The sequence below is a fragment of the Citrus clementina genome, unplaced genomic scaffold (genome assembly GCF_000493195.1).
Source record: "Citrus clementina cultivar Clemenules unplaced genomic scaffold, Citrus_clementina_v1.0 scaffold_8, whole genome shotgun sequence".
In the NCBI taxonomy this organism is placed as follows: domain Eukaryota; kingdom Viridiplantae; phylum Streptophyta; class Magnoliopsida; order Sapindales; family Rutaceae; genus Citrus; species Citrus x clementina.
The window spans coordinates 9361002-9388895 of NW_006262022.1; the positions used below are offsets into that span (position 1 = coordinate 9361002).

At 31.5% G+C, this 27894-nt stretch overlaps 1 protein-coding gene and 1 non-coding gene across 2 annotated transcripts; both read left to right on the forward strand.

The window, feature by feature from the left end:
* The first annotated feature begins 1737 nt into the window (after positions 1-1737).
* Positions 1738-1843, forward strand: LOC112096638. Its single transcript, XR_002904535.1, has one exon. It is a non-coding gene; the product is annotated as a small nucleolar RNA R71 (small nucleolar RNA).
* Positions 1844-22210: 20367 nt separating this feature from the next.
* LOC18035278 (geraniol 8-hydroxylase) lies at positions 22211-24129 on the forward strand. The gene is made up of 2 exons (XM_006423609.2): positions 22211-23297; positions 23370-24129. The coding sequence occupies exons 1-2, from the start codon at positions 22404-22406 to the stop codon at positions 23961-23963; spliced, it is 1488 nt and encodes a 495-aa protein (XP_006423672.1). The 5' UTR covers positions 22211-22403; the 3' UTR covers positions 23964-24129.
* The last annotated feature ends 3765 nt before the right edge of the window (positions 24130-27894 follow it).

A 27894-nucleotide genomic window follows, 5' to 3' on the forward strand; every position in this document is an offset into this window, starting at 1 on the left:
TCAGTGTCTTCTTTGCAAGAAGCTAAGTGTAAGGCTTTAGATATGGATGCATCTCTGATGTTTAATTCCTTTTTATTGCCGTCATTATGGACAACAAGTCCTCCAACAAGGTCTTCTTCGTCGATGCTATCAGTAGAATCATCATTACTCCAAGTGGATTGCATTGCTTTCTTTTTCATAAGAGTGTTAGCACATTGTGCTTGTATGTGTTCTATGCCTCCACGTTCTTTGCATTGAATACCCTCAAATTTGTTAAAATCAAACAATTTAAAATTAGAGTTAGAAGAACCTTTTTGAACCGTAGGAGTCACTGTTCATCTGCATAAAAAATATTAATTTCTAAAAACACAATAAAATGTAGAAAATAAATGACACAGAAATTTTTACGTGGCTCAGATTAATCAATTCTACATCCATCAGGCCACGCCCAGATGAAAAGTAATTCATTAAGTTGAGATATTACGACCTATGAATTTACCAAACTTAAGACTCTCACTTATAGTTTATCACCATACAGTTTACTCAACCTTAGACTATATCTGCTTCTCTTGAATAATCGCTACCCCTATTAATCCATGATCCTCAAGGCACTTCGTAAAGTGATCAATAGCAATTCTTCAATTCTTCAATGTCTAGTGATCTAAGATCCACATAGACTCTCCACAGAGATGAAAAGAAGATAAGAAAACAAATCAACACAACATTATGCGCCAAATCTGGATTCTCTAGAGAGGAGGCCAAATTTTGCTTCTCTGCTTTATGCTCTGTGTTGTGCATGCCTTCAATTATGAAATATCTCTCTTTATATAGGCACTAGGGTTTCACCAAAATAGAAAGCCTTAAAAGACTTAGACACTTCCCAAATAAGAGTTTATTTCCTCTTATAATTCCTATAAATCTAAATAGGAATAAATCTGATCTTCTTGCCTTGCTTGTCTCCCAAGAAATATCTAGAGCATTTAATGAACTACATGTTTGAACCAACTTCTTGCTCTAAATAGATCTCATGAGTCAATTATAGAATTTTATCATTAATTGACTTTCTAAATTAGACATCTAATTAAATTATGAAATAAATATTCCTAATAAATTGGAATCTCACTAAATTAGGGAATTAATAAATTAATCCCTATTACAATATATGCAATAAATAAACTTCCAATTTAACTTGGAGTTGCTTTAAAGGTATAATGACAAAGGTGTTCAAATATTGTGCATGGATTTGCTTACCGAATTGACAGCTCACCCCTCGTCTCCAATTTATTTTTATTTTTTTGCAGATTGATTATAGATATGGCTTGAGTACTTAGATGGAGATTTTTTTTTGTGGACCCTTGGAGTTGCGTTAAAGATTAAATTTGGCTAGACTTTTTATTTTGGATTAGAGACTTTTCTTTGGAGACTTTATTTTAGATGTTTTATGTAAGGATTCAATTGGAGTATGAATAATGATTGTTTATCTCGAGGTTTATTAATAAGGATAAAGGATGTGAGGTTTCATTCCAATTTTACCATTGTGCTTTCATGGGTGAATTTTTGGGATGTTACATTGCTCCTCTTGCTGCAGCTTGTCTAGTTGATGGCCATTGATAGTTATTGTTAGCTATCTTTTCCAAAATTTCATAAGCCTCATTATATGACTTAGACAACAAGGCCCTATTTGCTGAAACATCTACCATAAATCTAGTGCTTGAGTTCAACCCATTGTAGAAAGTTTCCAATTGTATGCAACAAGGAATACCATGATGAGGCATCTCTTGAGTAACTCCTTGAATCTTTTCCATGCATCATACAAGTATTTATCTTCGAGTTGATGGAAAGATGTGGTCTCATTCCTCAATTTTGCATTCTTTGTCAATGGAAAATATTTCATCAAAAATTTGTCAGCCAAATCATTTCATGTGGTGATGGAATCTGGTGGCAAGGAATTCAACCATGCCTTTACTTGATCTCTCAAAGAAAACAAGAAAAATCCGAGCCTCAATGCTTCTTGTGATGCTCTTACAAACTTGAAAAAATCACTTACTTCCAAGAATAGTTTAAGGTGAAGATGAAGATCTTCTTATGGCAATCCATTAAATTGCGCCACTATTTGTAACATCTAAAACATCACGGGTTTGACTTTGAAATTGGTAGTTTGTACTTCAGGTCTAACTATTTCAGGTTGTATACTTGAGGGGTCAATATGGCATAGTCTCTAATGGCTCTATCTCTATCATATGTCATGTAGATAATATTGTTGTTTCCTGATTATCCCTGAATATTTTGCCCATTCTGACCTTTGTTGTGCAAATTTTAATGTACTCGCAAGCGCACGAATCTATTGTAGAATAGACTAATGGTGACGAGTGTCGATCCCACGAGGAGGTGAATTTTAATTATATGTAGAATTAATTTTGTAAATGGGTGATTGGATTTGTGGTGGAAATAATTTGGAATATGTTAAAACTTTAATTAAAATGGCGAGAATAAATTCTAAAATTGGAATTCAAATGACGAGAATAAATTGAAGAGAATTCTATTAAAATGACGTACTTGGGTATCTGGATCCGTATCAACATGCATCATGGGCTAAATAATCCTTATTAATGCCAATTAAATCATGAGGGGGGAATCCACACCTCATGAACCATGCTCTAATCAATATAGTGCTAAGGGCTTATCGTGCCAAATAATAATAACCTTATACTAGAGAGCCGGTGTAACCAAAGCGGTATCTAGACAAGATTATTATTATTTGTCGACAAGATTATTATTATTTGTCGACAAGAAGTCAAAACATCCACAAAAACTAGAGGGGAAGAGAAAATAAATTTACCAAATTAAGCCCATGACACATGTTGAGACTTCACCTTCAACCCAAGCTTGAAAGAAAATTAGCTACTCATAATTGAACTAGGGGCAAAATAAGAATTTATTAAAATATGAAGAAAATACAAGATGGAGAAGGAATTACAGAAAATGGATCCCAAAAACGGATTCAGAGATATCAAATTAGGGGGGAGGCTCCCTTTTTATAGATACATGGAGTAAATCATGGCCATCGGATTAAAAACAATTTAGACGCTCAGGATTGCGCCACGTCATCAGTCAACAGTACGCGTGAATAGTACGCGGTTTGACCACGAGGATGAACAGTAACACGGTTTGACCCGGGTAGGGTTGGTAATGGGATGGGATGGGATGGGATTTACCAATCCCAGTCCCATCCCGTATATGCAAATGGGATGAAAAAACGTCCCAATCTCGCCCCTATATTTTTTTTAGGACAAAAATATGTCCCAATCCCGTCCCAAAAGAGATGGGATCCCGTTCTCAATTGGAAAAATTTCCATTCTTAATCGGTAATGAGACGGGATGGGACGGAATTTGTCAATCCCACTCCCGTCCCGCATATGTAATTGGGATAAAAAAATGTCTCAATCCCGTCCCTAAATTTTTTTATGGGACAAAAATATGTCCCATTCCCGTCCAAAATGGGATGGGATCCTGCAGGATCCCATCCCATCGGGAAAAATTGCCATCCCTAGACTCGGGTGAACAGTGACGCGGTTTAGTTGAAAATAATCCTGAGTAATGCATGTACCGTACGCGAGATTTTTGATCTACTGATATGCTGCCACGTCATCAATCAACAGTGCATAAGAATTTTAGTCCAACAGGATCGTGACACCTCATCAGTCAATGCCACATCATCGGTCCGTCTATGTGAACAGTGTCGTGAATAGTAACGTAGACAGTACCGTATATGTGAATAGTACCGTATATGTGAACAGTGCCATTTTTCCTTTTATGCTTCTCCTAAGGTTTTCGACCGTCCTGAGTTCAAAAGTGATGTCTGTTTTGCCATTTGATCTCTCGTTTATTGTGAAATGACTATAATGCCCCAAAAATAGATAAAATACTTAATTAAAATAAAACACACATAATTAAATTACAAGAAGCTAAAACACATAAAAGTAAAGGTTGTTAGTAAGACTTGAAATATAAAATAACGATTTTCTCCTTTATAAATATGTATTTTCTAACACTCAACAACCTTCTTGGCCATTAATTGGTTGTATTTCTCCGTGATTGTTCATTGCTACAGCAACTTTTGAATTACTATTCTCTTTCCGAAATCTACTTGTAGTTTTTTCAATCTCTGGATCAAATTGGAATTCAATAGGTTTGTATTTGCGCATGCAAGGGTTGCCAGAGCACTTCTGCAAACACAGTAAATAAAAAGAAAATCAAAATCTTGCACCAACTAAAATTGATTTAAAAAATCACAATAAGCACCAATCCCTGGCAGCGGCACAAAAAACTTGTTGTACGTTTTCTAATGCTATTAGTGTCAATGTGCAAGTATACACAACAAGTAATATAATGATAAGTATTCAAGATCGTCTCCACATGGATTGTTGTTACAGAAATTGCTACAACAATTTTATCACTGCCATTTTTATTCTAAAATAGAATTAAAATAAATTATTAAACTAATAAATTAATTAAAAAAAATGTAATAAGAAAAATGCAATAAAATAAATTATCACGGTAAATATAAAGATGCAATCAATGGGAGTGGAGTAGCTAAGTGATTAAACTCACTTAATGATTTTGTCTATTCTCCTACTGTTTGGATCAGTTGCTATAGCACTGGGCATAATCCTTATATATTCTCAGCTGTTGCATGTTGGATTTCTTATATCTAAATGCAACTTAACAGTGACCAATTTTTAGGCTGACGTCAGATATAGCATTACGCATTTTAGATTCTAAGTACCCTACAAGTTGAATCCATGTATCTAGTTCATCACTAATTTTAGATTAAGCATGACCATTTTCGAATTAAGTTAAACCCAATTCAGGAAACCTAATATAAAACCAAGTATTGCTTTGGTATATTCTACTAAGACGGGCCTTTTTGAGGCTCTCTCTTAAGTAGTATCACTAAATGGGTGGTCAGCCGAAATAGTGAATTAAAATAAGTATTATCAAAATAACGTGCTATAGCAAACATCCAGCAACACAGAATATCAGTCAATTAACCATCAAATTTATTTATCACTCAACTAAAAATAAACTTAGTTCATAATTTCTGATAAAATAAGAAACAAAATAGTTTCAGTCATAACCAATTCATCATAACAAGATAAAAATAAGAAAACAAAAAATAAGAGTTGAGAACCGATTGATGCTCTCCTATAATCCTTTGGTGGCATCCTCCACTCTCTCTTGATGCTGACCGTATTAAAGTTTTGTGATAGATTTGGTTTTATATGCAATTAACTTCATTGTCTGTACCTTTATCTGAGGGACGAATTAAAGTTTACCCCGTAAAATAATGACATCTCAATTTTCTCAAGATGAATTCCGGACCTCTCGACTTTATCGTCCGAGATATTTTGCTGTTGGGCTGGAAGGAGATTGAAGCCACCAATAAATTTCGTTGCCCCCTTTTTTCAAAAATAAGATTAATAGCTAAATTTGTTGTTTTATTTTGACCAGAAAAACATAGTAGAAGATGCGTTGGACGTGTTTATCAGTTTCATTTGAAAACGTTCGTATAGCATTAAATGTTTGATATGAAAGCACGTAGAAGATTTTGTAATTCAAGCAAGGATTTCTTGACTTTTTAGCATGCAGTACAACGTTGTATTAATTCACGAAAGTTCCCAAGTGGATGTTTCAAGCCAGCAAGAACTCGGAAATTAATAGTTGCAAATTCAAATCTTTATGCTCGTGGAACTTTCCTATTCAAAAGGGCAATAATGACTTTGTGTTTGTATGATTACCGAGACCAAATAAATTAGTGGAAAGCTACTACCGACCTAATATTCGTGTTCCAGCTAGTGTGCACGTGGTGCATGGTGCACCATTTGTTCTTGTATGAGTTGCCCATTTGTTTCAACGGCACGGATGTATTTTCATCAGTTTCTAACATTGATGTTCGTTGTTCTCTGGAAAAACAAAAAAGTTCGAAGATTTTAAAATTTGACACATAATTTTGCATTGATTCAAATTTTAAAATTCGACACATGATTTTGAAGTGTTTCAAATATTTATATTTTGGTCAATTCACCTAATTTGATTATTAAAGTTAGTGATAGCTTAAAGGTAATAACTTGTAAAAGCTTTTTAACAGATAATTTTTCTTTTGGGTGGGGATATTTTAACCCACTACTTTTGTACATTCACTCTATTTCTAGAAAATAATTACAGTAAGTTCATAATATTTTTAAAAAATATATAAATTAATAAAAGTTTGGTACAATTAATCAATTAAATCTTTCTATTAATTTTTTTCTTATTTTTTTACCATATTTGATCATAAACTTTAATATAAGTTTTATATTACTATTTTATTATTATTATTATATGACCAATTTGCCCCAGTAATCATGAATTATGTATATAATAATTTAGTTATTTAATTTTGTGACTTAGAATATAATACTTTTAAATGAAATTTGATTATTATTTTCACCATCCTTACAAATAAATGACATAAATTCAATAGCCCAATAATTTACATGAGTATTGTGCCATAAAGACCCTATGCTAGTTTATTTACAATTTAATAATTATACTAATTAAGTAATATTAGAAACAATGAGTTTGGTATAAAATTAGAAAATTATTGAAGTTAAGTAAACTCTTGGAACTTTTACCTTATAAGTATAAAATAGTCAATTTAAACTTATGTCATAGCAATCTTTGTAATCAAACATAATAAAAGGAAATCTAAATTAGAAAAAAGTAATTAAGATAGATTTAATTAATTAATTCTCTAAAGTTCATCTCTATTTGAAATTTTTTAATTTTTTAAAAATAATGTACACCTTTTGTAATTATTTTTTGGGAAAATATCCACCGTCCACCCATTTTTTCCAACTTTTTTTAAAAATACAAAAATCTTTCTTTTTTTGGCTGGAATCCACCTAAAGTTATATTTTGTTTCACTTTTCCACTTCCATTTGGAATCCGTTAAGAAAACTAATGGAAACTTAAAAAAATGATCATTTTACCCCCAAAATAAAAATTACAATTTCACCCTAAAAAATGTAAAAAATAATCAGATTTAATGATGAATATCATTATTGGTATGTTAATGAAGTACAAAAAAATCTTAACTACTAGAGATTATAACTCAATGAATAATGAAACTCTACTTATCTTAAATTCAATTGATGGTTTGCGTGATTGAGCTATTTTTAATACTACTGTTATAGTTTAGCATTCTAATTATAGACATATTAAAAAAAAATCTTACATTTGATGGTTGTGAAATTAATTTCTTTATTAACCGATGGGAAAAATAATTAGATTTAATCTAATTATTTTTTGTAATTTTTAAGGTGAAATTGTAATTTTTGTTTTAGGGGGAAAAATGGTCATTTTTTTAAAGTTTCCATTAATTTTTTTAACGGATTCTAAACGGAAGTGGAAAAGTGAAACAAAATATAATTTTAGGTGGATTCCAGCAAAAAAAAAAAGAATTGTGTATTTTAAAAAAAATTAGAAAAAATAGATGGACGGTGGATATTTTTTCTTATTTTTTTGAAAATGGGGTGGGTTTATAAAAACTATGGGGTATCATCACCTTTTTTTTTTTTTTTTGGAAACAACATAATATCCACTTAATCTATAAGAGAGACTGTGAAGTAATTTACCAAAAATGGGTGTATGGGGCAGGCGGGGCATCAAAGCTTTTTCTTATTTAGGGATGGCAAAATTCATATGAATCACGGGTTGCCTGAGAAGTAGAGATGGGGATAACCATTGATGGGGTGAGACGGTAAAATAATAATAATATTATTATTTCTGACATTTTAAAAAATTAGAGGGACTGCAATGTTAATTACCTAAGTAAATACATCCTACGTTGTTTTTACTTTTACAATTATTTCGTTGGATCTAACGATCAGGTCACAAAACCAATGAAGCAACTTACCTGGACCGCTCATTTTGATGTATTTGGATTGTCTTCTCCCACAAAGTTGCTCCTGCAACCTTGCTGCTGACCGTATTAAAGTTTTGTGATAGATTTGGTTTTATATGCAATTAACTTCATTGTCTGTACCTTTATCTGAGGGATGAATTAAAGTTTACCCCGTAAAATAATGACAACTCAATTTTCTCAAGACAAATTCCGGACCTCTTGACTTTATCGTCCGAGATATTTTGCTGTTGGGCTGGAAGGAGATTGAAGCCACCAATAAATTTCGTTGCCCCTTTTTTTCAAAAATAAGATTAATAGCTAAATTTGTTGTTTTATTTTGACCGGAAAAACATAGGTAGAAGTTGCATTGGACGTGTTTATCAGTTTCATTTGAAAACGTTCGTACAGCATTAAATGTTTGATATGAACGCACGTAGGAGATTTTGTAATTCAATGCAAGGATTTCTTGACTTTTTAGCGTGCAGTATAAAATGATTGAAGAAAGTCGTCGTGTGACTGTTCACCGTTGTATTAATTCATGAAAAAAGTAGATGTTTGAAAAAGTCAGCAAGAACTAGGAAATTAATGGTTGCACAACGTTGTATTAATTCATGAAAGTTCCCAAGTGGATGTTTAAAGTCAGCAAGAACTTGCCACTTCGGCCTTGGCCGAAGTGGTGGGCTGCTGCCCTCACAAGTATTGTGAGGGCAGCGGTTCTAGCCCCCACAAAAGTATTATGGGGGCTAAATGTTCTTTATATCCTTCTCCCTTACGAAATACAAGTGGAGTATGGACATCTTCTCCTGTGAGGGGTTATTTATATTGGGCATGTACTTTATAGAATTCATTGTAATAATGTAAGTCCCAATTATGTATATCTGATTATAAATATCAGTGTAATACCTCTACTACAATAAGCAGTTGTTGTAAATATCTGTGTAATACAGTAATTTGATGATTAATCAGTCTCAAAAAAAAAAAAGTCAGCAAGAACTTGGAAATTAATAGTTGCAAACTCAAATCTTTATCGTGGAACTTTCCTATTCAAAAGGGCAATAATGACTTTGTGTTTGTACGATTTCCGAGACCAAATAAATTAATGGAAAGCTACTTCCGACCTAGTATTTGGGTTCCAGCTACTGTGCACGTGGTGCATGGTACACCATTTGTTCGTGTATGAGTTGTCCATTTGTTTCAACGGCACGGGTTAATTTCATTGGTTTCTAACATTGATGTTCGTTGTCCTCTGGAAAAGCAAAAAAGTTCGAAGATTTTAATATTTGACACATAATTTTGCATTGATTCAAATTTTAATATTCGACACATGATTTTGAAGTGTTTCAAATATTTATATTTTGGTCAATTCACCTAATTTGATTATTAAAGTTAGTGATAGCTTAAAGGTAATAACTTGTAAAAGCTTTTTAACAGATAATTTTTCTTTTGGATGGGGATATTTTAATACTACTTTTATACATTCACTCTATTTCTAGAAAATAATTACAGTAAGTTCATAATATTTTTTAAAAATATATAAATTAATAAAAGTTTGGTACAATTAATCAATTAAATCTTTCTATTAATTTTTTTTCTTATTTTTTTACCATATTTGATCATAAAATTTAATATAAGTTTTATATTACTATTTTATTATTATTATATGATCAATTTGCCCCGGTAATCATGAATTATGTATATAATAATTTAGTTATTTAATTTTGTGACTTAGAATCTAATATTTTTAAACGAAATTTGATTATTATTTTCACCATCCCTACAAATAAATGACATAAATTTGATAGCCCAATAATTTACATGAGTATTGTGCCATAAAAACCCTATGCTAGTTTATTTACAATTTAATAATTATACTAATTAAGTAATATTAGAAATAATGAGTTTGGTATAAAATTAGAAAACTATTGAAGTTAAGTAAATTCTTGGAACTTTTACCTTATAAGTATAAAATAGTTAATTTAAACTTATGTCATAACAATCTTTATAATCAAACACAATAAAAGGAAATCTAAATTAGAAAAAAGTAAATTAAGATAGATTTAATTAATTAATTCTCTAAAGTTCTTCTCTATTTGAAATTTTTTAATTTTTTAAAAATAATGTACACCTTTTGTAATTATTTTTTGAAAATGGGGTGGGTTTATAAAAACTCTGGGGTATCATCACTTATTTTTTTCTTTTGTTTTCTTTTTTTGGAAACAACATAATATCCACTTAATCTATAAGAGAGACCGTGAAGTAATTTACCAAAAATGAGTGTATGGGGCAGCCGGGGCATCAAAGCTTTTTCTTATTCAGGGATGGCAAAATTCGGTTTGAGATTTGGATTAAAAAAATGCGGATCTGGGTGTGAGTAATACCATTGAGGATTGCAGATGAAATCAGATATTCAGATTTGTATAACGCTAAATTTAAAATTCAACAAATTTACCTAATAAAATCCAATCATAATTCAACAATCAACAATTCAACACCTAGAATACAACACCATATATCCATAAATAAAATTATCATAACATAAATCAAATATTAAGAATAACATAAATCTGAGTCTAACACCACCATAAATCCACACAGATCCACGTATGCATGTCTTTAGTATTATGATTAGTTGGTTACGTTTGATTTTTTTCATTTACCTTATATATTTTTAATTTATTTTGGTTTAATAAATAAATTAATTAAAAAATAATTTGGATTCAATTTTTTTATTTTTCTTATGTATTTCCATCTGTATATAGATTTTCATTCATGTAAATATTAATTTTTAGCATCCAGATCCGTACTTTTTATTATGCAGAATTGAATTTGTTAGATCTCTGCGGATTCAGGCCAGACCCAAATTGTTTTTCCATCACTAATTCCTATTTTTTTGTTAGTGAAATCTTTAAATATAATAGGTGTAAAGAATTAATTTGGAAGATTATTAGTGATAGATTATCATCTAATAAGATTAGTGGTGACAAATCATGACTTGGGGGTCTAAATTAATACAACAAAAAAGCAATGGTAAGATTTCTAGATTATGGTAATTCCATATGTTGTATGAGAAACACAATCCAAATATCCGCTTCAAAATGATTTTTAACTAACATCATCAACATTCTTCCTTCTCTTCATTTCGTCCCACTATAAGAGAAAGTACCCACGATGATAGAACAATACCCATCAAGAATTAGTGACAAAACAATACTAGTCATAACTTGTGATAGATATAACCAGTCACACAACTGTCATAACTTTATTTAGAGGGAAATATAATAATTTTGAATTTTGGCTCTTTTTTTAATTTTGCACGCTATATTTTGAATTTTTCGCAGGAAATCTTAAATTTGGCATGAAACAAAAATTATAATTAATTGATTTTTTTCAATCAATTCGGAAATTGAAATTATAATTAATAAAAATGATTATTTGTTTGTACCATGAAATCATTATCATTTTAATAAAAATCATGTAATTAATTTAGAAATTAAAATTTCATAATTTAGCTAATTAATTAGATTATTAAAATAAATATTGCAAATTAAAAGTTCATTGACAAAGAAAATGAAATGAATAACATTGAATAATTATTGATAATTGTCAACAAATATAATGTATCCAAATACAAATAACAAGTCTAACATAAATAGAAGAGCATCATAATAACATAAAAACCAAATTCCAGCAACATGTAGAAGACTAATGATCCATGATCAGTTCATTTCTAGCAACATAAGGAAGCCAACAACACCGTCATTTCCAGTAACACAAAGAAAGCCAACAACATAGTTCATTTCCAACAGCACAAGAGGAAGCCAACAATACTAATTAGACTAAGAAAATCTATTCTATCAATTTTGGTGAAGCATACAACAAATACCAATCTAAAATGAAGCTAAATGTGCAACGTTGTATCAATATCCAGGTCCTATTTTGCATTAAAGAAAAAAGGTAGCCAACTCTAGCAGTACCCACCATCTTCATCAAATTCCAACATAGCAAGTGTAAAAAGCTAGGTAACCGTACAAGTAAAATATAACTTCATCAAATTTAAAGTCCATGACAACTCATATATATTAGAATATTAGGCAATAGAATAATAATTAGCAAACTTTGTATTCAATGACTAAAGTTTGGTAAATTAATTTATTTTATCAATGAACTCACAATGACGACATAGTAGGTAAGGCTTGTCTTACATAGTAGCAAGTAATCCAGAAACATAGTTTGCCCGCTCAATATGGACTTCATCTAATTCAGCATCAAAATGTATTGTCTTTCCATTGAACTGTTTATGAAAAATTAAAATTATGTAGTGAAACTTTGACACAGTACATATTATTTTTTAAATTAAATTATGATCGAGGAACTTACATTGTTCATTAGTAATGAGAATTCATTAACCAAGTCTTTCATGAATCTCATCATATAAAACCCACACACGATTGAACTTACCAGTTGTTGTAGGATCTATTCACAATCAGCAATTACACAGTTCATTATAATAACAATTAAGCATACTAATATATAATTATAGTTGAGGTAATAGGTCATACCTTTATAGATCTCACCATCTTATTATAATTCCATTTCTCCTTACTCTTTTGTGCTATAAACATTAATATGGAGTTGTATAAAAAAATAAATTGTAAAAGAATATTTATGAACTATGTAAAAGTAATTTTATATTGACAATGGTAATCAAAGAAAACTAACAAACATTTTAATGAGCTCCTTTAAATCATCATCAGGATCTCTCTCACAAGAATTGAGATAATAAACTTCCTCAAAGATGACCAACACCCAATGGCAGCTATAACAAAAGAAAGAACATTAAGGTAGCAATTTCAGTAAATTAAGGCAAGAAAGGAAATTAATATAAGCCAAAAAGTATTAAAGGACCATACTAGGGATTATAAGGCATAAAAATAAATTGTCCCTTATTCGCTTTTTTTAATCAATCACAAAATCCATATGCCTTGAGATTAAAGGATGAGGTAGGATTACGGTCTTTGCCTAACGAAATCAGACATAGACGAAATAGTCCAAATGGTATTAATCCTCTTTTTGTAGGGAGAATGGGATCACACAACATCCTGGTAAACAAAAGACATACAACGTCAAAGTCCATTAATTGGAACTCCCATAAAAAATACACATAAAACTAGAATGATTATAAGTAGGGATGGCAAATTGCGGGCTTGGGCCGGGCTTTTCAAAGCCCAGGCCCAAGCCCACATTAGTTAAACGATGTTCAGGCCCTTCAAAAGTCCGTCCAACTTGGACGGGCCGAACTCGGGCCGGGCCTAGGCGGGCCTGGGCCGGGCTCAGGCTTTTTAAATTAATTATAAAATATTTTTTAAATTAAGAAAAATATTTAAATTAAAGATAATAATATAATATATAAATAGAATAATAGTCAAATACATTAAATATTAGCAATACAACCTAATAAAATAACAAATACTAATATAAAAAATTAAACTAATTTAATATTTTGATTTTTTTTCTTTTTTATTTAAATTAAATTTATTTTTTATTCATAAATTTAGAAAGCCTGGGCCAAGTCCGGGCTTTTTTGTTAGGCCCTTGTCCAGGCCCAACATATGCGGGCTTTATAATTTTTAGGCCCATATTCAGGCCCACCCCCTGCGGGCCGGGCTTTAGGCCCGCGGGCCTGGGCTGGGCTTGGCCGGGCCTGGGCCGGCCCGGGCTTTTTTGCCACCCCTAATTATAAGTCACTTAAGTAATATAGACTTCGATGACATTTACTCCTATAGCATCCATTGACAGAATCGTACTGCAATCATGTTGCCTAATACAAGGTCTAATTCCTTCTATTTGGAAAACAATCTATTAAGTATGAAATCCATTCTTGGTTTGACATCTTAGCTTCACACATTGTGCTAAACAACTGCAGCAACAAAATTCTACTCCACTGTACCTCTCTACATACCTTGTGCTTTTCCTCATTGGTAGAGGCTTCACTGCTATTTTTTTACCCTTGTCCTTAGTTTGTTTTACAACTTCTGTAGGTCTTATCTCTATGATATCATTATGTTGTTCGACTGATTCAAAGTTCAACTGTTTTCTTATGCTTTAATGTTTATGTTTGTCACTTTTTTTCCTGTAATAGATCATCAAGCATTTCCACTAAGATTTTAACTAGGTTTAGTCTTGGACTCTTTCTTGGAATGGCCGAAAGCCTTTTGGGAGGTGTATCCTTATTTTGCTTTGTTGTGTCTATTTCTTTATTATTGTTTAGTATTAGAAGGTTTTTACTTGCTGTGCTTTTAGATGTCCCTTGCTTCTTCTTCTTTTTCAAATGATCAGGCTCCTAAGAACATAAATGGTTCCTAAATATCCAAACGTTTTACAGAATATATTATTAGAAGTTTCTTACAAACAACCAATGTAAGAACGCAAAATATCAGCATACTAAATCCAGAAACAAGTACAAACAATGAATATCAGCAAAAAAAATCTAGCAACATCAAGTAAAAATAGTAACTAACATCAAACAAAATCCAATAGTAAGTAAAAATAGTGAATACAGCAAACAAAATCCAGAAATAGGAACTAAAATAGTGAATAGTAGCAAACAAAATCTAGAAACAACATATGTAGAAATAGTAAAATTACAGCAAACTATATCCAAAAACAGTAGGTAAAAACAATAAAATTATAGTAAACTAAATCCAGAAATAGCAAGTAAAAATAGTAAAATTGCAGCAAACTAAATTCAAAAATAACAAATAAAAGCAGTAATCAAACTGACCTTTAGTGTTTCAACAGCTGCATTATCTTAAACACAATTCATGCCATCATCTTTAAGAGCAGTATTAATATGTACATGTGAGTAGTTAGAACTTGCTATATATTAATGGTGAGGTCTTTACTTAGTTCATTTAACATTTCTTCCAACTGATGGTTAGTTAATTCCCTCGCTAGACGGTCCTCTCTTTCCCTCTATCTAACTACAAGCCTTTGGAAGGTTTGAAAATACATAGAAGAGGTTAGGAACTTGCCCACTCCTTGCATATGACCACTTCTTAGAGTTCTTCCCAAAGATTGTGCAAGAATGCCTTTTTTTTTTTTTTTTCTAGAAGACCGCATTTTCCCTTTCTTAGCTTCCATCTCTAGCATATTCGATCACATCAATGAATTAAGTAAGCTAGTGTTATCAAAGTATAAGTAATCATAATAGCCATAATTAAAGTAGTAAGCAAAAATTTCTTACGATCCTTTTAATAATTGGTTCAACATTGAGGCAGTATCCTCCGTTTTTCATTTGTCGAGCTCTCTTCCAAAGAACACTCCTGTCCACTTCCTCTTTAGTAAGGCCCATTTCTAAGCACTTTCAGACTATGAATCACAAAATAAAATGTAAGTAACAATCACTTTTTACATTAACCAAGCACTTTCAATAAACTAAATAAAATCTAAGTAACAAGCTGACTATACATACTACTTCTTGTATTAACCCAACATAACCTTTTCTACTTAAGCGATGATTAAACATGGTTTGTGCCCCCTATTTTATTCACACCACTAATTTTCTACTTAAAATAACCAAGTAGGCAATGGGTAAACACACAAGGAATTATGTCATAAACATGAAAATATTATTAATACTTAAATTAGATGCACTCACTTGAAACTTTTCAGATAGCATGTCCTTCACAAACTTAACCCAACTTTCCTTATCAATAGTGTTGTATCTTGTCGGTGCCCTGAAAAGCCTTTTACATTCATTAACATACAATAAAACATAGTCCCTTGTTAGAGTGTGCTTAAAGTTATGAAATACAGCTTCCATGACTTGCAATTCTTGCTTTGTACTTCAAGGATCAGCAACAAAGTAAACCTTCAAGTTTCAGAATATTTAGAACATTAGAATGAAATAAAGATTAAAACATTTCAGATTTTTCCACCAGGAATAATACTATAAAGATCCTCTAATTTCCTATTTTATGCCTTAATAGACTCCCATAAACGCTCCTTCGTATCATCTAGAGCCCAAGACTTATTCATTTTTGGCTTAACAATTAATTTTCCTGATATATAAATAAAACAAACAAAGAACACAACAGACTCAAAATGTTTGTCTAATGTCACAACACTCATGTGAAATAAACAAAGTTGAATCTTTGTGAGGTCATTCAAGTTTAAACATAGTTTGGCTCACATGGTTTTCTTTTTTATATTAAAGAAACAACATAATAGAAAAGTATGGTCATGGTCCACAACAAATTTAATTACAATTACAACAACCAAGAAAGCTAATAAACCGTAATTTATACTTTTCAAAAGTTCACTCTCCTAATATAATATAAATATAATAATTATGTGATGGCCCACAACAAACACATTATATAGAATCGTATTTATAAATTTAAAAATATGTAATTTTAAGCAAGTATATAATAACTTCAAAAAAAAAGTCAAATAATAGAGGATATAAAACAAAACTTACCAGATTAAACACAACAATCTGCTGCTGTATCCAATTAGAAGTGCAAATCCAGCGACAATATATATCACTAAAATATATATTTGAATGATTAGTTGATAGAATGCCAAAACTTAGATTCAAGAAGGCTAAAAGGTACCAACAAATTACAGTTATCATAACAGTAAGCCTAGGAAGAAAATGATAAAGTAAAACTTGAAATACTATACATCAGTAGAACAAAAGTGAAAGCAAATACAAAGAAAAGCTTCAAGTATCTTAATACAATACCTTCAACAATTCAAGAACACTAAATCGTCAAATTTATGCAGCAATCACACCTATTTATACTTGACAAGCTATTATTACGATCGAAGATAGCAACTGTTACAATAGCAGCAATAGCAAATGCAATCATAACTGCAACACCAACAATTTTCATAATTCCAGCAGCAACAACAGTAAATTCTCCCAGCTGCAACAACGACATCAACTTCCTTAACTGTAATAGCAATAATAACAGCTACCACGACTGCAACAACAGATACATAGCTACAACAAAATAGCAAATTCCCCAGTTGCACCAACCAATGCCTCAACTGTAACAACAACAGCTCTCACAGCTTCAAATAGACACCTAATCAAATAGAAAGATTCCCCAAATTTTCATGTTAATATGAGCTTTCCATCAACAACTTTTTATTTTCTAAAAAACACCACATACATTGGTAGATGACTATGAGAGGTAAGAATCCCTCAATTTTACATAACAAAATCGTTTGCTAAGAATCCCTCCTTAGCCTTTGTTATAGTAAATTCAAGCCAAAATTTAAAGAATTAGTTACATAACATAAAGATATATAAGTTCATGCACTAACACTCACTCAACTTAACGAAACTTCAACATCATAATTAGCTAGAATAAAATATATATATATATATATATATATATTCACAGATACACATGAACATATTTTTATGCAGCAATCACACCTATTTATACTTGACAAGCTATTATTAGTATCGAAGATAGCAACTGTTACAACAACAGCAATAGCAAATGCAATCATAACTGCAACACCAACAATTTTCACAATTCCAACAGAAACAACAGTAAATTCTCCCAGCTGCAACAACGACATCAACTTCCCCAGCTATAATAGCAGTAATAATAGCTACCACGACTGCAACAACAGATACATAGCTACAACAAAATAACAAATTCCCTAGTTGCACCAACAATCAATGCCTCAACTGTAACAACAACAGCTCTCACAGCTTCAAATAGACACCTAATCAAATAAAAAGATTCCCCAAATTTTCATGTTAATATGAGCTTTCCATCAACAACTTTTTATTTTCTAAAAAACACCACATACATTGATATATGACTATAAGAGGTAAGAATCCCTCAATTTTACATAACAAAATCGTTTGCTAAGAATCCCACCTTAGCCTTTGTTATAGTTCATTTAAGCCAAAATTTAAAGAATTAGTTGCATAACATAAAGATATATAAGTTCATGCACTAACACTCACTCAACTTAACGAAACTTCAACATCAGAATCAGCTAGAATAAAATATATATATATATTCACACATACACATGAACATATTTTTGTATCGGTCACAATTACAAGGCTACAATATGCTACATGCTTCATTCATAATTGTCTATGTGAATTCTTATCACATAATTTTAGTGCCACGTATATAACAACACTATGCAATGCATGATTACAAATTAAAATAGAACTCAAACTATTTTTACACAATACCTTTCTTGGAAATTATTTAGTAAATTAATTATCAAAATATATCTAATAGGATTCTTTTTCAATTTTCTAGAAATTATTTACTACTTTACATAAAAGTAGAATGAATAGTAAAAATTATAACTACCATTGAGGAGTGGTGGTAGCAAACACTGTCCATCCAAGCCTCGAGCCTCGCCAGTTTAGAATTTTACCATTAAATTAGTTAACTTTAAGCAATATAATTCACGAAAACAAAATTAAGTACATGTAAATACAGCAATGACTCAACAGAGGGCGTGAAGCTTCAATTCACAGTGAAGGCTAGGGTTTTAATTTCGGTAACCACAATTTGGGTCTTCTTTCACCACAAGAGATTGGGTTGCTTTCAATCAAAAAACGTGTTGTGGCCGTTGTTCTCATTCCAATTTGGGTTTTGATTAAAACTGATTTTGCTATTGCAAAGAGTGACAATGGCAGACATGACCGACATAAAATATAGCAGTGATAATGGCAATCAATAAGAACGACATCGAACAATGAGTGTTTGGATCTCGTTAGTCTGCTGGGACTGGGTTTCGAAGGTTTGCTGCTAGTGTGCTATGTTTTGAGATTTCAGAGTGAAGCTTGAAAATTTTCTCAACACTTAGAAAAAAATTTTGTTCCCTCTTCATTAAATGTTTTCCCCAACAAAACGTTTTTTTTTTACAAAACTTTTAATTATAATTTAAATTTATTACTGTAAAAGAAACGACGTCATTTCACTTATTTTTTCAGTAATAAAATATTTTAAAAAATAAAGTAAAACCCACACAATTAAAGTCAAAATAAAAAATCTATCATGCATTCTTAATAGCCAAATAATCTATCACTAGTCTATCATAGTTTCTTGATAGATGATATTTCTATCACAAGTATTGGTGTCGTCAGTTTGCTATGACCGGGTATTAAGGGTTTGCTGCTAGTGTGTTGTGCTTTGAGATTTTAGTGTGAGGCTTGAACATTTTCTCACTTAGAAAATTTTTCGGTTCCCTCCTCACAAAACATTTCTCCCCTTACAAAACGCTTTTGTCCTTTTTTAATTTACAAAATTTTTAATTATAATTTAAATTTATTACTATAAAAGAAACAAAACCATTTCACTTCTTTTTTTGATAATAAAATATTTTAAAAAATAAAGTCAAACCAGTGTAATTAAAGTCAAAATAAAAAATCTATCATGCATTCTTGATGGTCAAATAATCTATCACTCGTCTATCATAGTTTCTTGATAGACGATATTTCTATCACCAATAAATCATAGTTTCTTAATAGACAATATTTGTATCACAAGTATGTCATAAATGAATGACATAAAAAAAAAATCTATCATGAGTCTATCAGTGTAGGCCTCCAGATAAAAAACTATCATACAGAGGACTGTCATAATAGATACTTTTTCCTGTAGTATCCATTGTTTTTTCTCTCAATTTTTACCAAGAATTTGAACTCCCTTTCTTAATGATCTATTTTTTTCCTCTTTATCCTTTTCCTTTAACTTTTTCAATTTTAATTACCATCAAATATTGAATAAGATTTTCACTTACGCTAATGCACAAAGCAAATTAAGATACAGTGACAAGAGGGGAAAAATATATATATATATATAACAAAGCATCCAATTGATTGCTGAAGTATGTAATTTTCACCTTTGAATTAACCACTAATTATAAATCAGTAATATTCGTCTCCATATAGTGATACAATCATTTTTCTTTGGAATTATTTTTCTAACACACACATGCACATTTTCCCAGAAAGACAAACTCTTCACTAATTTTTTTTTAACTGACTATTATAATCAAACTATAATTCATATTTACATGAGGTTATTATTGATATTTACAATCAGATTATTACTGAGATTAGTTTACATAAGTTCTTATGAAGTATTGCTCATATTTTTTACCCTCACTAATATTCGAGTCATGTCAACTCTACCCACATTGGTAAGGGAGTAGACTGCCTCTACTCAATTAAGGAAGGACTTTTAGCCACCATAATGTTTTTCCTGGGGGCTTGAAGTAGCCGTGGCCGAGTGGTTAACTCTTCTCTAAAATTATTTCATCTAAATGGTTTTCTTCTACAACCTCAGTAATTAAGTCTAGTTCATACTTTTGAGTTCCATGTTCAAAACAAGTAAGTTTGAAATTAAATGATTTGTTTAATTTTCCTCATGTACGTGAGCCAATCAAAACCAAAAGAAATTTATTTTCAATCGAAATCAGATGATTGGTTTTCTTTGCCAGCATCTGCACGGCAGAGGGAAAAATGCTAATGGGTAAAAGCTTGTTTAGTCTCTATATTATGAGGTTAGTGTCCATTTAATCCATATATTTTTAAGAATACCTCAAAACATCCTTGCTGTTAAATATTGACACTTGTGCCATTATTTTTTATTCTTTTTAGCATGCTTTTACAATATTACACTCTTACAGTAATGTTTCTTTTTTGGATATTAATAAAAAATTAGATTATCAAATTAAACCCAAAAATAAAATAAAAAATAAAAAAGATATATATTAATTTTTGTTGAAGCTCATGTGTGTCCAAAAAAATTAATTTTGTGAAAAATTAAATTATCAATTTTTTTAGAAAAATTAATATTTTAACTACTCAGCAGAGTGTTCCACAAAAATTTTATATATATATTGTTTTTATTTTATTTTTTGGCGTTAAACTGGTAAATTAATTTTTCTTTTTAATAATGTCTAAAAACTAAACATTATTGTAATATGGTAATATTATAAAAATAAGTCAAAAGGAATAAAAGGTAATGGCAAATGTGTCAATAATTTAATGATAGGGATGCTTTAGGGTATTTTTAAAAATATAGAGACTAAACAGACACTAACATCAAAATATAGGGACTAAATGAGCTTTTACCCAAATGCTAATGGATACATGACGAGAAAAAGAGGAGACAAAGGACGAGATGGGAACTAGAGAAATCTTCGGAGAAAGCGAGAAAAAAAAGTATAGGTTTTAATACACAATTTTGTTTTAATAACTAAGTGATGTCCTCACTTTGAGAAAATGAGAATGACTCCGCCAGAAATTTATTTTTGTATATTTACTATTACAACTTATTTAAATACAAATTTTAAAAATATATTGTTATCAATATATAAATAAAAATTTATATATAGAGTGTCTCATAATGAGGAAGTCCTCATTTTATTAAAATAAAGGCTGAACTAAAAGAAAGAAAAATTATTTTTAAAAAATCATATTGAAAATGTAATTTGTTTTACGTAAATGAACATAAAGTTCTCTAATAGTAGTAAGTGTGATTTATTTTTAAATTTTGATGATAAATATTTATCATAAATATTTAATTCTGTAAAACAAAAAAAATAATTAATCTTTTATATGGTAGAAAAAATATGTCGGTAAGAGTAGTTTTGAATGTGTTACAGTTAAACAATTTATTGAGCATTTAGCATTAAGTGTTGAATTAAATTTTTTACTTAATTTTATCAGAACATAAATATTTGATAAGTTTTTAATGTTAGGGCTAAAAATCAAATCAAATAAAACAAATAAATTACTGCAATTAAAATAAATTTAAAGTATTATATAAGTCAAAAAGCAAATGTACAGCCATTTCAATCCATTAAAAATTTATTTCCATAAAACAAAATTTTTAAACCTTATTATAGCATAAAACTATGTTACTTCCATTGCACCAATGAAATTACGAAGATTAAAATGTCAAAATTAGTTAATTTATTTAAAATTTGAGAAAATAAAAAAAAAGCCCCGCCCTAAATTTAAATCTATGTAAATGTAAAATAATTTTTTTTTATCTTTTAATTAAAATGAATAGTTATTGTCTATTTATTGATCCAACTGTGTCAAAATAATAAACCACTACAACAATTGTCGACGTCTAACATTTTTATACCCTTAACTATGAAAAATTTGTGCTTTATTAACATTAACTTAGAAAAAGTAATGTTTCACTACATTTCTGTTAATTGACTTGTAAAATTTCAATATTGCCCTTATTTGACTTTTCTGCATCCATCGCTAGTCTCGTAGGTCGTGTAATTACTGTCGGTAATCAATTGGGTGGGAACTGGGAACAACTCCAATTCAAATCTCATGTTTCGTTGGACCTTGAAATGGCAACTTGCAGAATCCAGCGACTATAAAAGAAAGTGAAGGGGACGGTGTTAATGAGAGCTTCAAATAAAGAGAAATCAAAATACAAACTTCTATTCAAAGATGGATTTGTTAATTAGCTGCATACTGTGGCTCTTGTTCACATTGGTTTGGGTGATGGCTTTAAGTTTCATTTCCAGTGGAAGACGCAAAGGGCTTCCACCAGGACCGAGGCCTTATCCGGTGATCGGAAACCTCCTGGAACTGGGTGGTAAACCTCACAAGTCACTGGCCAAGCTGGCGAAGATTCATGGCCCCATAATGAGTCTAAGACTTGGCCAGGTGACCACAGTAGTAGTTTCTTCTCCAAGCATGGCGAAAACTATCCTTAAAGAACATGATTCATTATTCTGTGATCGAAAGGTCCCTGAATCAATCTTGTCCCAGCCATACCAGCACCATGAATTCAGTTTGGTCTGGCTGCCAGTCTCACCACTGTGGAGAAGTCTTCGAAAAATATGCAACATGCATATTTTCACTAATCAGAAACTCGATGCCAATCAAGACCTCCGACGCAAGAAAATCAAAGGCCTTCTTGCTTATGTTGAAGAAAATTGCAGTGCGGGTAAAGCAATAGATTTTGGCCAAGCTGCTTTTAATACTTCACTTAATTTGTTATCCAACACAATTTTTTCAATTGATTTGGTTGATCCCAATGAGCGAGAGTTTAAGGATACAGTTTGGGGTATCATGGAAGAAGCAGGAAAGCCTAACTTGTCCGACCACTTTCCCCTACTGAAAATGCTTGACCTGCAAGGGATAAGGCGGCGCAACACACTTTATGCTGGCAAGATGTTCGAGGTGTTGGATCGCTTGATTGATCAACGATTGAAGCAAAGACAAGAACATGGTTGCAGTATTAGCATCGAACCTAAAGATATGTTGCATACTCTTCTCAATATTATCCAAGACAAGAGCGTAGAGATTGACATAAAGCATATCAAGCACTTGTTTGCGGTAATATATCTTTTTTATTTTTCTTAATTTCCCGTACAAATCACAAGTTAATTAACACACTTCATATACCAGGATTTGTTTATTGCCGGGAATGACACAACTTCAATTACAATGGAATGGGCAATGACAGAACTACTCCACAATCCTGAGGCTTTATCGAAAGCAAAATTGGAGCTAGAACAAACCGTTGGCAAAGGAAACTCAATTGAGGAATCTGACATCATTCGGTTACCTTATCTACAAGCAGTTGTTAAAGAAACTTTCAGGTTGCACCCGCCAGTTCCCTTATTAATCCCCCGTAAAGCCTTAGAAGATATTGAAATTGCAGGATTCACAGTGCCAAAAGGTGCACAAGTTTTTGTCAATGCATGGGCTATTGGTAGAGATGAAAGCACATGGGACAACCCTCACACTTTTATTCCCGAAAGGTTCTTAAGGTCAAATGTTGATTTCAAAGGCCAGAATTTTGAGCTAATCCCCTTCGGAGCTGGGCGACGAATTTGTCCTGGTTTACCGTTAGCAATCAGAATGTTATATCTAATGTTAGGCTCACTTATAAATTCTTTTGATTGGAAGCTTGAAGATGAGAACATGGATATGGAAGAGAAATTTGGCATCACCATAATGAAGGCTCAACCCCTTCGTGCTGTCCCTGTTGCCATTTAGTCGCATACTATAGTTAGTTTTTTGTGTCGGTGGAGTGCATTTAATTGTATCCAATAAACCATTGGTAACTATCTAATTGATCGCCATAATTCACTTTTTTGAGTGAATGAATATTGTAAGAATACGTAGAACTTTGAATAATAAAGGAAATGGTGTTTTTTTTTCACGATTTTTTTAGCCATAATTCAAATTTTCAAGGCAAAACTTTGGATCAGTAGAGAAACTCGAATTGTTTTAGCCAAGAAACATTGTTATGAAAAACGTTTTGCTAACCTACACAAAGTTTGACCTAAAAAAGTTTAGGCAACGAAAAACTTTCATGAATAATGATTTTTTTTTTTTTTGCTTTTTTGGGCCAAAGCATATTTTTCCTTGGCAGATTCTTAGCCACAAAAACGTGGCCAACTATGTTGATTCTAGCCACAAAATTATTCTGAATAATTATCGTTTCCTTCGCATTAAATGTCTTGCATTAGATTGTAACTGCAAGCAAAGGACTTCTTGACTTATTTGGATGCCCATAAATGCTACATGTGAAGAGGCACCGCAAATCTGTGGACTTCTTTGCTTGGACGTATTTTCAAGTCTTCAAGCTGATTTGGTGGTTGCATGATTTTGATCATACACAGACTTGGCGGGCGGGCACCAGCGTCTTTGAATTGTTTAGCCATGGAAGCAAACTTGGCAGAGGAAACATGGAAATGCAATTGTCAAAATGTCGGCTATGTTATATGAAATTGGCAAATGAAGTTTTGCGCACAGCATGGAGTCGTTCAATCTAATTATATACTTGAAGAAATTATTTGTGAGATTTTATAATATTATTTTATGGGTGAAATATTTAGAGCATACGGAAAATTACAAGGCTAGTAACAATTTATAAATTTTATCTGGTTATTTTTTACGTTTTTTTCCCCTAATGGAGAAGTTATCACATAAAATTTGAGAGTGTGACTAGCATTATTTTACAGCTTTATTTTAGTTATTTGCATGGTTGTTTGATATATTCCTTGAAAAAAATGGCGAGTATTCAAAACTCTTAACTTTATCCCTTGCGGGCTTTTCTCCCTCAAACATTCTTTTCGTACAAAAGAGAGGCACTAGGAGCATTCCACGAACCCCTCAAAACTCTTAACTTTATCCCTTGCAGGCTTTTCTCCCTCAAACATTCTTTTCGTACAAAAGAGAGGCACTAGTAGAATTCCACAAACACAATGATTTTTACTTGGTTCGGCAATCCCCGCCTACATTCATACCTCCAAGCTCATTGGGCTTGAGGATTTTACTAAGCAAGCCTCCAATGCTTCAAATGCTTACAATTGACTTCCAAGGTGTCAATGGACCTTCACAACAAGAGATTATCCACAATCTCTTAACCCAAGTGTATCACAATACTTACAATCTCTTAACTTGATTTTACAAAAAGGATTACAAATAAATTTCTCTCACACAATGTGTTTGATCACAAATGAAAGCTCAATGTGTGAATGAATAAGATGAATAAAATGATTTAAAGCTCAATGAAAGTTGTATGCTCAATATTTTGCTCAATGATAATCGTTGGAATTGTTTTTATTTGAATTTGATTGAGCTTATTTATAGTTGGAGCTGAAAACTAACCGTTATTGACTTTCTGCTCACTGTCAGATCTCCGTTTTGACTGGTCAATATGATCGTTGGGCTGAATTTTTAAATTGTCGGATCGTCGTTTTCTAGATGTCGGATCGTCGTTAGTATCTAGAGGATACTCTTCAATTCTACTCGATGTCCGCTAGCCGTTATCAAGATGTCGGTTAGCCGTTTACTATAGTGACTGCTACAGTGAACTATTTTCTAAAATTACAGTTTGATCCTAAAACGTTCCATAGCTGTACTATGACCCAAAACGTTATAAATTTTGTAAATAGGTCCAATTTCATAATCTCTAAGTAATGCTTGCTATTCTCAAAAATTTTAAAAATTATGATATGGCCCAAAATACTATGAAACTTTTTAAATAAGTCCTCTTCCAAAATTTCAAGCAATACTTGTTGATTTCAAAGTTTTCAAAACTCTTTCAATTAAACCATAAACTTAAAAAATAATTAATTTCATAAAATTATTTTTACATTAAATATAAAACCTTTATAATGTGAAAATAATGATTTATTTAAAATGTATAAAAAATAAGTTGAGCTTAAAAGATTAATCATTCTTAATCTTGTTTGTTATCATCAAAATCAACATTATGGAAATATATATGTTAACAACACCTACTATAGAGTTTGATCCCCTCACCTATGAAAAGGCAATGAAGTCTCAAGATGTTGCCTTTTGGAAAGAGACCATTAATGATGAAATGGACTCTATTATGGGTAATAAGACTTGGAAAATAGTTAATTTACCACATGGATCTAATCCTATAGGTTGTAAATGGATTTTCAAGAGGAAGAAGAAAGTTGATGGAACAATTGAAAGATTTAAAGCAAGACTAATAGCGAAAGGCTTTACACAAAAAGAAGATCTTGATTATTTCGATACTTATGCACATGTTGCAAGAATTCCTACTATTAGAGTCTTGATTGCTTTGGCTTCAATTTATCATTTTGAAATCCATCAAATGGATGTAAAACTTACTTTCTTAAATGGAGAACTAGATGAGGAAACTTACACGAAACAACCAGAAGGATTTGTTATGCCATGACAAGAACATAAAGTTTGTAAACTAGTCAAGTCTTTATATGGCCTTAAACAAGCTCTAAAGCAGTGGCACGAAAAGTTTGACAAAGTGATTGTTTCAAATGGATTTAATATTCATGAATTTGATAAATGTGTATATAGTAGATTCAAAGGAAATAAAGGTATGATTATTTGTTTATATGTAGATGACATGTTAATTTTTGCTATTGATAGTGAGAGCATTAAACTCACTAAATCATTATTGTCATCTAATTTTGATATGAAAGACATGAGGCTTGCTAATGTGATTTTGGGGATTTAAATTATCAAAAATGAGAATGGCCTAGTATTGACCCAATCACATTATATTGAGAAAATTTTAAAGAAATTCAATCATTATGATTGTAAGCCTATGTCAACACCTTTTGATTCAAACATAAGATTGTACCCTAACACTGGCAGATCAGTATCTCAATTAGAATATGCACGTGTTATAGGGTGTCTTATATATGCGATGACTTGTACTAGGCCTGACACTGCTTTCGCTGTTGGAAAGCTAAGTAGATATACTAATAATCCAAGCCAAGCACATAGGCAAGCAGTGTACATAATTCTAAAATATTTAAAACATAAAATGGATTATGGTATATACTACACTTGATATCCTTCAGTTTTGGAAGGATTTTCAAATGCTAGCTAGATTACTTATTGATATGATCATACTTCCACAAGTGGTTGGATTTTTAATCTTAGTGGAGGAGCTATTTCATGGGGCTTAAAGAAGCAAACTTGTATAGCAGATTCCACTATGACTGCAGAATTTGTAGCTTTGGCTTCATGTTGCAAGGAAGTTGAATGGTTAAGGAATTTGCTTATAGAAATTTTTATTTGGCCTAAACCAATGCCTCCCGCGTCCATTCATTGTGATAGTGAGGCAACTTTGTCTAGGGGCAAACAGTCAAATCTATAATGGAAAGTCTAGGCACATTGGTCTAAGACATAGTTATGTGAGACAATTACTTATAGATGGAGTAATCACAATTGACTTCGTGAAATCATGCCAAAATTTGGCGGACCCCTTAATTAAATGCCTTGCAAGGGATATTGTATTAAAAACTTCTAAGGGGATGGGACTAAAGCCAACATCATCTGATCACCATTGATAAATACTCAACCCAACACTTGAAATGTCAAGATCTTGGGTTCAATGAGCAAAAGTACATCATATGTTGTGATAGCAAGCACTATATTATTTTAAGAAGCATCCCAAAGG